Consider the following 11,073-nt stretch of genomic DNA (forward strand, 5'->3'; position numbering starts at 1 on the left):
TGGAAGAGCCAACGGAAAATACCCCGAACTTGGACTCAGCCTCGGGGATCAGCCTCTGAATCTCCGGGCTTTACCAGTCTGGGCGGGAGCCTGGATTCAAACCGAGGGCCTCTGACTCACTCCAGATCTTCGATTCCCCCGCCCCCACGCCCCAGGCCACCTCTGAACCCCTTCTGAGTAAACCGTGTGGCTGTAAAGCCGAGTCACCCGCTCTCTGGGCCTGTCTACTCCTGATCGGTAAAAGGAAGAAGCTGGACTAAATGACCTCTAGTTCTTGGTCTTTCCAGCTCTATTACTTATGGAAATTAGACACTAGGCAGAACTCTTTCTTTCTATTATCCCGGGGCGCAGAGTGAGGGCCTAGAACTGGAGTGTCCTAGAATGAGAGCTGGAAGGGATCGAAGTCATCCAGTCTTCCCCTCCCCACCCATTTTACTGAGAGGAAACTGGTTTACACGACTAAACTAAATCAAGATTAAATGACGTTCCTAAGGTCACATAGCAAATGGCACTTGGAACTAGGGGCTCTGACTCTTAAATAAAGCTCTTTTCACCAAACCTCGTTCAAGGACCAATCATTGGAGGAGGGGGGGGAGAAGGATTGGTGAGCAGGGAAAGAGTGAAGGTGATCCCTCACACAGAGACACAAACCTCCTCCCCCCTTCAAATAACAGACCAGAAACTGGAAATCCATTTCTTTATTATGGAAAACAAAGCGAGAGTAGGGGGACACACAGGCGTCTGTCCCCTCCTACACCATCCTTCTTCATTCTCAAAGCAACAAACATTTACTCAGTGCCTACTATTTACAAGGCACAGGACTTTCATCTCTCCAGGATGCAGGAAAACCGTCTGGGTGGAGAGAAGTAGGATCTATAGAGACAAAAGTGTTCCGTCGTTTGGGAGCTAGGACACTGACTGCTTTCCCCGCCCACTCCCCTCCTGCCACCACCATCTCCCCCCTCTCAGGAGCAAAAAGAGGTGGACACAGTTCTCCCAGAGAAAGGAAAACTGGGGGCAGCTAGGTGACCCAGTGGATCGAGCACCCGCCCTGAAGTCAGGAGAGACCTTGAGTTTAAATCTAATCTCAGACACTTAACACTTCTTAGCAGTGTGACCCTGGGCAAGTCACTTAACCCCAATTGCCTCAGGGGAAAAAATGAGAAGGGGAAACTGATAGAAGTAGCTTCTATTTACATTCTCTGTGGTTTTAAAACAGTTTCCTATACTGAGTTGATCCTCACAACAGCCCTGTGAGACTGAGAAAATAAATATTATTAAGCATAGATGAAAACACAGGATTTTGGAAATGCAATGATGTGGCCATTAATAGAGGTGACAACTTGAACCTAAGGACTTGAGTCCATATTCACTGATATTTCCAGGGCACCTTATTGCTTCTAAAGCTCCCAAAGGGGACAGAGAAAAAAGTAGGGATGAAGCTGAGGAGACAGGGGTAGGACGGGGTAGGGCATTACTCTACCTTAGGGCCTCAGCTTGACATAATGTGTTTCAGGAAGGCTGCCGAGGGAAGGAAGGAAGGGTGGTCAGAAGCAAGCACTCCTGCTCTCCTCTCCCTCCTTGGAGTATAGATTATTTCTCCATTTCCAAAGCCCACAGCACCTCCCAGAGAGTGACTCCCCTGAGCACACACACACCCTCCCAACTTCTTTCTTGATTTCTGCTTTTCTCCCCATCTTCTCACCCTCATAGTTGATGGAGCCATTGTTGTCTTCATGGCCAGCCAGGAGGGTCTCCACTTCTTCCTCAGTCATCTTCTCCCCTATAGCAGAAGGAGAAAAATTTGAAATGTACTCCCTCCCACCCAATTTCAGCCATTTAGGGACAATACTTCTTCATCTTGCCCCCCAAACTGAGCTTTCTCTTTCCTTTCCTTTCCCTCTTCCCCTTAGTCCCATGTTCCCCATTATATATTATTAATGCTATGCTATTGTATATCACTTTTCTTCAAAATGACGTAGTCCTACCGGCAGAAAGCCCAGGAAGCCCGAGTTTCATTGTCTCCTGGACAAAGAATGAAAACGACTTGCCCCCAGGCCACACAATCTTGGCAGAAGGCTTGGATGCCAAGCCTTCTGATTCACTCCCTTCCCACTTGGCACTTGAGGTTGTCAGAACGTTAAGAAATCTTATAGGATTTATACTCTCTGGAGTTTGGGATCTTCCTCATCTCAGCTACATCCCTTTCTATTCTTGCTTCTTCAAATACGTCCCTTCCAATAAATATCATTTCCTTGCTTAGACTGGACTAAAATGCCCCCTTGCATTGCCATGTCTACCCTGCCTTCCACAACAATCCCCCTGGTCCCACCCAGGCCTTCTACAATGGCCATGAAGCCCACTTCCTGCCCTGAGCTGAACCTTGTTCCATCTCATCAATCTGGGATCTTTCCCCTAATTTCAAGCGAACTTTTCCTTCTCCTCTCAGGTGTCCTCTCTCCCAATCTTACCCAGGGTGGTAAGGACATGTCGGAGTTCAGCCCCCATGACTGTTCCATTCCCTTCCTTATCAAACACTCGAAGTCCCTCCAAATAATCTTCATAGGTGCCTTGGTCCCGGCTTTTAGCTACAGCCTGGAGCATGGGCAGGAAGGTCTCAAAGTCCACACGCTTGGAGTTCAGTTCTGAGGGAATGGCAGAGAGGTGGGGGGGGGGGGGGGGGAGGAAAGAGGGTCCTGAGTAATCTTTTCCTGGGACTCCTTAACCCAACCCTCATTACCTGGGATTTCTAGCCAGGAGGCAGTCCCATTAGAACTGTCCCCTTCAACACATCTGTATCATTTTAGTTGTGCTGTTTGTTTGTTTGTTTTTAACAAATAGAATTTTACTTTAAGTGCATATAGATTTTGTTTTCATGACACAAATTATAAATGCTTTATATACAGTACATTGAACTGTATTTGGAGGAGTCACTGATATTTTCATTTTTTAGTAATACATATCTAACTCTCTGTTGGAGTCCTTAACATCACCTGTTGAGCTTTTGTCCCACTACCATCATCCCTGTGATCCTCACTATTCCTGAAGTCTTACCATCATTCTTTGGGTGACCCAAGACCTTGAGCACCTCAGCATTGGTAGGGTTCTGGCCTAAGGCCCGCATCACATCTCCACACTGATTGTATAAGATTTTCCCATCTCCTATCCGGTCAAATAGTTGGAAGGCTTCTTTGAAGTCTGGGAATGGGGAAGAAATTAGGGTTAGCCAAAGGGGGGGGTTCTCTCCTTCCATGGTTGGAAGCAGGAATCAGAATAATGGATTAAGGTAGAACAGCAGGAGGAAGAAATTCTGAGGACAGAACTAATGTGGAAGGCATTCTGAGGCTGGTTAAAAAAAGAGAGAGAGAGAGAGAGAGAGAGACAAACAGACAGACAGACAGACATAGGGAGACAGAAAGACAAGACAGTGACAACAGATTTAGGAGAGGAGGGTGGGGGTGGGTGGTTATGGTCTCCTCACCCTCCAGCTGGTCCTTGTTAAACTCGATCTGTGAAGGAAAAGACAGTGTGAGGATAGCTGGGATGCCATGAAACCCCCAGGCTGGGCCAACCCCCTCTCCCCGACCCCTTATAATTGGCAGTCTTTATGGAGTGGCTCAAAGGGACCCAGCTGGGAATTAAGAGCGCCTAAGTCCCATTCTCAGCTCCAGGCTTTAGGAGAATACCAGCAGGGGCTATGTGGGAGGGAGACCTTCCTGGGAAACCATGCTAATCCAGCACCACCTGTTCCCCTCCCCTGGCTCTTCCAACCCTGCATCCCTCACATAACCGGCAGTTGAACAAAAGCTAAATTTACCCCCACACCCCCAGCTGTGATTGTCTAACAAGTCCCACTCCCCACCCTCCCTTCTCAGACAAATGGCCTCCTTCTTTCTCTTTTAGCCCCTTTCTCAGGCCCTGAAGAGTGGAAGTATAGAATGGATTCTGACAGAGTCCCAAGAAGTTGAACATCTCTGTTCCCAGATTCTAGTGTTCCCCACATCTCTGTACTCTATTCAAGGTGTAAAGGGGTGCCATCATGTGCCATATTGAAGAGATAAGAGGGGAAAAATGAACATGGGAACAGCAAAATCTGAGTGCTTGGATTCAGATTTGTGATAACCCCATTCTACAGATTTAGTGTCTGGCTTCCGAGTTTGTTATGGGGGAGCTAAGAAAACCCTCATGCCCATTTTAGTCCTCCCCCATTCTCCTTATTCCATCTATAAGCCCCCTATTCATCATCTCTCCAAATCCACACGTCTTAAATATTCCTCCCCAATCTCCCATTCCTGCTCCCTTCCCTTCATCTTGACTCCTACGCCAAGGAGACTCACCACCACTTTGGAGAGGTCAATGGGGGGCTCCTGGGGTTTAGTGGGAGCTGCTGAGGCAGGGGCGGCAGCTGGTTCGACCTTGGGCTTTCCCGGAGGGGCCACTGCTGGCTTGGCAGCAGGTTTGGGGGCAGAAGGTCCCAATGGCCTCTTCACAGGGGCGTCTTTTTTGGGAGGCATGGTGGATGATGGATGACGGGCACAAGGACAGTGCCCGGAGCGGGCACTGAGTTTAAATAGCCAGGGAGTCTGGGATATCAAGGGGGCGGGGGCAGGGATCAGGCTGGGGGGGATGTGAGGTGGAGGAGAAAGACAAAGATAGACAAAGAAGCCTGCCTGCCCTCTACCTCCCCTGCCTCCCCCATTCTGGGACTCCTGCCCCAAGGGTTCCATCTTTCTGCCCACATTTCCCAAAGCATTTTGCCAAACTACTGCTCCCTCTGGAAACAAGGGAAGGAGAGTATTGGGGAACTAGTGCCTGGATTGAAAGGCTCACCCTTGGGTGAGCAGGAATCGTCCCAACACAGAGGACCATGGCATCACAAATCACAAAAGTCACTGATATAGGAAAGGCTAGGGACACCGGAGAACTCATTTCAACCTCTGCACTCCCTCTCCTCTGGGATAAATATTTTCTCCCCCTGCAATCTTTATCCCTTGCAGGAGTGGGATGCAACTGAGAGGAAGGAAGAATTCAAAGTTGAGGGTGAGCTTATGACTCACCACCTCCCCCTCCCCAAAGTCCCTTTAGGTGATCCAAGCATCTTTCCAAATCAGGTCCCCGGCTGTGGGAAGTGGGGTGTCGGTATCCATCATCCCTAATGCCACTGTTTATGCTCCTGGCCTCTACCCAGATCCAGAACCAGATAGGGTAAGTAGCAAATTGGGGGGAGGAAAATCGGATAAGGGAAGGCAGTGGGAGGCTGCCACCGCCTTGGCCAGCAAAGGTAAGCAGAGGTCAGAGTTAACACACCCCCTGCCTTGGTCTTGCAAAAGGGGCTCGAACGTCTGATACCCAAAACAAGAAGAATGGCTAAATCTCCATTCCTGAAAGAACCCAAGAAATAAACCTAATGAGCTTTTCCATTACTCATTTCTCACCAACACCGGTAACAGAACCCTGCCCTCCTCCTGGACTCCAGACTGGCCAGAAGCAGATAGAAGGGAAAACCTGTTTTCCATCCTCACCCTCTGTATTGAAGGTAGCAGTTCTGAAGGGATCCAAAGGAAAGGGAAAGACATAGGGTGAATAATAAGGCCCACTTGAAAATTGATCATGTTTTGGATAAGGAAAGTAAGGTAACTCTGAAGCTAGATTCTGAAATCCTGAAATGGTCACTTCTGAGAAGGGGGGCTATGAGAGGAGGGGGCTTTGAGGTAAGGGAAGAGAGGAGAGAGTGGGAAGATTTTGGAAAGGAGAGATGACCCCCTTGGGTTGTTTGTTGTTTGTTCTTGAAGAGGACCATGAGCTCAGGGAGGTGACACATGACATGCAAGTGAAGTGGATTTAAGTGAGGGAAGCTGTGCAGGATCACCTGCCTCCTCTCCCCTCCAGAGCCAATTGGGTGGCAAGATATGCATCTGGATGCCTGGAGATGGCCCTGGATGCAGTGGGAAACCTTGGCCTTTTTAAGCTAAGTCTTCCACAGGTCTCAGTTTGTCTGAGGTCACACCTATGCAGTGATTAAAACTAGGTAGCAATCGAAGCAAAGAATCTCCTATTTCACCTGCTGCAAAGTAATATCATCAAGAAATCTGTATCTGAATCCCCCTAGATTAAAACCTCCTGAAGTCAGAAAGGTCAAGGTCTCCTGGGTCCCTCCGGAAGTACTTCCTCAAGTGACTACAGAGTTTCTCCAAGGACAAGATAAGCAGCCACCCAGGATGAGTTGGAGCTCTGGTCTGGTTTGCTAAAAGACATGAGGGGGTTATCTGGACAGTACTGAGTCAAGGTGAAGGTGAAATACCCATTCAACAATCCTTTTATCAAGAGAGAATAGAGAATTATTGGTCAGAATATTCTTTTTATGTTTTCTCTGTGTGTACTTTGGATTTTTCTGTATTTTTAGCATTTCGTGTGTGTGTGTAGGAAATAGATAGCTGTTCTATATCTGGTCTATATTGTCTACTGAATATATCTTTCCATTCCTTATTTTGAGGAGACTAGACTTGAGCCAAATTGAAGTTTCAAAAAATTTCCCTTTAGGTTTTCAGTCTGGGGTGCAAAGAGAGTGAGCCCAGATCTGAAGTGGAAGAGGACAAATGCCCCAAGACTGACTCACAGCAAGTGGGTCTACACGAGGGAAAGCCAAATGACTCATCCAAGAGCACACAGCTGACCGATATAGTCAGAATTTCAGCCCGAATCCTGCCTCCAATTTCAGTACTTTCTATCACAGCATCAAGTTGCCTCTGTGAGCCTGAGCTACTTTCCTCCTCCTAAGTATCAGATTTCCCATCTGTCAAAAGCAAATAGGAGAGGGCTTAACCCAGTCGCCCACTCAATGACTTTGACTGATTGAAGGAATTGACAGTTTGGTTCAGTGTAACCCAGTTCTAACCTAGTCAAAGCAAGAGATAAATGCCATCCTTAGACTTCCATCACTGATGTCAATAAGTGGTTCTGATAAAACTACTTATGAGTTAATTCTGAACCTGCTCAGCCCTAAGGGATTCTGGGAGTGGTAGTGTCAGCTCATGGAAAATGTAGTTCTTTTCTTTTAAAATGGTTGCTGAGTACCAGGTTGTAGACTTTTAGCATTTAAATTTTTAAACAGTTGTTCTCCAGACTATGGGGATCATTTGTCTTATCCTGAAAAAAAAAATTGAATACACTCATATGCATTATATGTATACATTGGCTTCCTAATAGATTTTATACATTATGAAACCTTCAAATAGAACAGAATTTGTTAAAGAATGAGATAAATATCAAATAAGCAACTTCTTAAAATAATTTTAATTTATGTACTATTGTAAATTTAGTGAGAGAAATATGATTGAATAAACTTACTTTTTTAAAAAAATAGTATTTTATTTTTCCAAATACATGCAAAGATAATTTTTAACATTCATCTTTGTAAAACCTTGTGTTCCAAATTCTTCTCCCTCACTACACCTCGTCCTCCTTTCGAAGATAGCAAGCAATCTATTGTAGGTTAAACATGTGCAATTCTTCTAAACATAATCTCATTACACAAAGAAAATCCAAACAAAAGGGGAAAAAACATTAAAAAAAAAAAAGGTGAAAATACTATGCTTTGATTCACATTTAGTCTTCATAGTTCTCTCTCTGGACTTGAATGACTCTCTCCATCACAAGTCTATTGGAATTGCCTTGAATCACCTCATTGTTGAAAAGAGCCAAGTCCACCACAGTTGATGATCATATAATCTTGTTATGTGTACAATGCTCTCTTTGTTCTGCTTACTTCACTTAACATCATTTCATATAAATTTTTCCAGGCTTTTCTGAAATCATCCTGCTAATTATCTCTCTCTTTTTTTATTATAGCTTTTTAATTGACAGAATATATGCATGGATAATTTTTCAACATTGTCCCTTGCACTCATCTCTGTTCTGACTTTTCCCTTCCCTCCCTCCACCCCCTCCCCTAGATGGCAAGTAACCCACACATGTTAAACATGTCAAAGTATATCTTAAATACAATATATGTACGTATTTGTATAGTTCTCTTGTTGCACAAGAAAAATCGGATTCAGAAGGTAAAAATAACCTGGGAAGAAAAACAAAAATGTAAGTAGTCCACATTCGTTTCCCAGTGTTCTTTCTTTGGGTGTAGCTGGTTCTGTTCATCGTTGATCAATTGAAACTGAGTTATGTCTCTTTGTCAAAGAAATCCACTTCCATCAGAATACATCCTCATACAGTGTTGTTGTTGAAGTGTATAATGATCTCCTGTTTCTGATCATTTCACTTCTGTGAATTATTTCTTACAGAACAATCATATTCTATAACATTCATGTACCATAACTTATTCAGTCTTTCTCCATCTAATGGCCATTCACTCAATTTCTAGTTCCTTGCCACTACAAAAAGGGCCGCCACAAACATTTTTGTCCATGTGGATCCTTTTCCCTCTCTTATGATTTCTTTGGGATATAAGCCAGTAGAGACACTTCTATATCAAAGGGTATGCACAGTTTTATAGCCCTTTGGACATAGTTCCAAATCGCTCTCCAGAAAGGTGGGATCAGTTTGGAACTGCATTAGTGTCCCAATTGTAGGATCTAGAGCTGGAAAAGACTTTGAGACCATCTAGTCATGGAATCTTTTGGGGATAATAGATTTAGAACTGGAAGGGATTTCTGAGACTTTTAGGTCAAACTGAGGTTAGGTGATGTGCCCAAGGTCATATAGCTCTATATGAGGAGATAGGAATCTCACATCCTTCCTTCCCTGCCCGGTCCCCAGCCTTACCAAACTCTTGCTCATCTTGAGAAGAGGGCAGGTGACGTAGTAAACAGGGTAACATATTTGTAATCAGAGGACCTGGATTTGAATCCCTACTTTCTTAGTTCTTGGGCAAGTCTGGACCACAGTTTCCTCATGTTACACACAGAATGCTGGACTGTGTCAGGAAGACCACTTTGATCTCTGCCTCAGCTTCTTACTTAGGTAACCCAGGTTCAAAACTCATTTGCATAAGACTCTCCTTATTGGTGTAGATTGATAATTTGATGTTCCACACCTGAATGTGTAGTAAAATCGGTGAGAGCTTGGGAGAAGAATGATCCTGGTCTTACATTTTCCGTTTCAAGAGAAGGGACACATACCCAGACCTCTTTCAGGTCCCCGAAAGAAAGACTTTGGGAGGGGCAGTGGATAGAGCACCAGCCCTGAAATCAGGAGGACCTGAGTTCAAACGTGTGACCCTGGACAAGTCACTTAACCACAATTGCCTCAGCAAAAGAAAAAAGAAAAAAAAAGACTTTGGGAAAAGGTAAACATGTTAATGAGCCAGCACCTTGATCATATTCCTATTCATAATTTGCTTCACTATTAACTTTGGGGAATTTCCTCTTGGCAATGATCTGGGACTCTCTCTTGGTTAAGCTGAGAAATATTACTGTCATTGGGAGAACTCATTCCTCTTTATTTTACATAGTCTTCAATGTATACTTTCTCTAATTTCTATTTGTTATCTATTAAATGAGTTCATTTGCTGTTCCCTGCATATATCCTTTGTGAAACTAGTGTTTGATAGGAAGGAAATCAAGCCTTGATTAGACAGCTTGGGGGACTCTTTCTCCATTAAGGAATAAAATTCATCTTGAACCTAAATATTATTTTTTCTAGACTAACTGTAGGGCACCTAGGTGGTAAAGTAGATAGAGTGCCAGTCCTGGAGTCAGGAAGATTTTTTCTTCCTGAGTTCAAATCCAGCTTCAGACATTAACTAGCTGTATGACTCTGAGTAGGTCACTCTTTACCTGAGTTCCTCATCTATAAAATGACCTGGAGAAGAACATGGCAAGACATTCCTGCATCCTTGCCAAGAAAACCTCAATGGGGACATGAAAAGTCACACATGTTTGAAAATAACTCCACAACAGACTAACAATATTTAAGGGATTAGATAGTATTATTCTAGCCAGGTACTCTGTGCTCTGAGGAACTCAGAGTAACCACCTTCTGGCCCCAGCCTCTGGCCCCAACCTCCTGCTTTCCTTCCTGGAAAGGATCAAAGTCTCTCTTGGAGAAGGATAAGTGGAGGAAACTCTAGAGATCTCTATTCATGCCTTCCTATAAGCAACATCTAGACAGACCCATGTGGACACACATAACCTTCATGGGCAAACAAAACACACACATACACACACACTACTCTCTCTATTTCACTATATGATCCTGGTCTCAGGATGTAAGATGAGAATAATAATAGCTCCCGCCCCCAGACTTACTGTGTTTAGTAATTTCTTCAAACCTCTGGATCTCCACTTTGCAGACCTTAAAGTTCAGCAAACTACGACAATTTTTATTTGGACAGAACCTTTGATTTCATCGTTTCAAGAATTCTGAGAAAAGTAACTCCTACCACTGCAGATTTATGTCTGCTCTGAAATTAATCTTTTTAGAAAGTCCCCTGGGGTTCTAAGAAGCAGGCAGATTGCTCAGACTCCCACAGCCCTTTATGTGAGGGAAGCAGAACTTGAACTTAGATCTTCCTGATTTTAGAACTGGCTCTTGTCCTCTAAGCTATGTTATCTCTCACTGTTATTAACAGTAATCATCATCATCATCATCATCATCATTATTATAGCCCCTTAAAGCCCAACCTAGTTTCCACATCTTGAGGAATTATTATTATTATTATTGGTGTTATTTCATTGAAATGTAAACTCATAATACACCAAATAGAGAATGAGACCTTGAGCCAATAGCATTAGAAGTCACTCCTTCCCCTCAGGGCTTTGTGGCCCAGGACCCTGAGTGTGTGTGTGTGTGTGTGTGTGTGTGTGTGTGTGTGTGTGTGTGTTTGTAGGAGGGGATGAGTCAGTCCAAAACTGCCTATATTATCACCTTAGAAGCAAAAACTGGAGATGGGACCTTGGTGAATTATACAATATTTGAACCAACATATAGGCTTTGTGAATAAATGTAATAAAGCTTCCATAGGAATATTTTTAAAAATTTTTAACTTTATTTTTTAAAAATTGCCTCCTATATTTTTGCCTGCCTGCATTTTTTATTTCCTTCACAGGCTAATTGTACGAT

The 11,073-nt window shown here is 44.0% G+C and overlaps 1 protein-coding gene across 1 annotated transcript; it reads right to left on the reverse strand.

Moving 5' to 3' along the window:
- Positions 1 to 683: 683 nt before the first annotated feature.
- MYL6B (myosin light chain 6B) lies at positions 684 to 4,556 on the reverse strand. The gene is made up of 7 exons (XM_051962050.1): positions 4,338 to 4,556; positions 3,482 to 3,509; positions 3,055 to 3,198; positions 2,472 to 2,645; positions 1,706 to 1,783; positions 1,484 to 1,521; positions 684 to 873 (listed from the first exon to the last, which is right to left on the reverse strand). The coding sequence occupies exons 1-6, from the start codon at positions 4,512 to 4,514 to the stop codon at positions 1,493 to 1,495; spliced, it is 630 nt and encodes a 209-aa protein (XP_051818010.1). The 5' UTR covers positions 4,515 to 4,556; the 3' UTR covers positions 684 to 873; positions 1,484 to 1,492.
- Positions 4,557 to 11,073: the final 6,517 nt, after the last annotated feature.

The sequence above is a fragment of the Antechinus flavipes genome, chromosome 5, assembly GCF_016432865.1.
Source record: "Antechinus flavipes isolate AdamAnt ecotype Samford, QLD, Australia chromosome 5, AdamAnt_v2, whole genome shotgun sequence".
Lineage (NCBI taxonomy): Eukaryota > Metazoa > Chordata > Mammalia > Dasyuromorphia > Dasyuridae > Antechinus > Antechinus flavipes.

Coding starts and splice junctions, on each gene's coding strand:
- MYL6B (XM_051962050.1), bottom strand. CDS start 4,514: ATGCCTCCCAAAAAAGACGCCCCTGTGAAGAGGCCATTGGGACCTTCT. Junction 2,646..3,054: donor GGGTCACCCAAAGAATGATG/GTAAGACTTCAG, acceptor CCATTCCCTCAG/AACTGAACTCCAAGCGTGTG. Junction 1,522..1,705: donor TGGCTCCATCAACTATGAGG/GTGAGAAGATGG, acceptor TTCCCTCGGCAG/CCTTCCTGAAACACATTATG.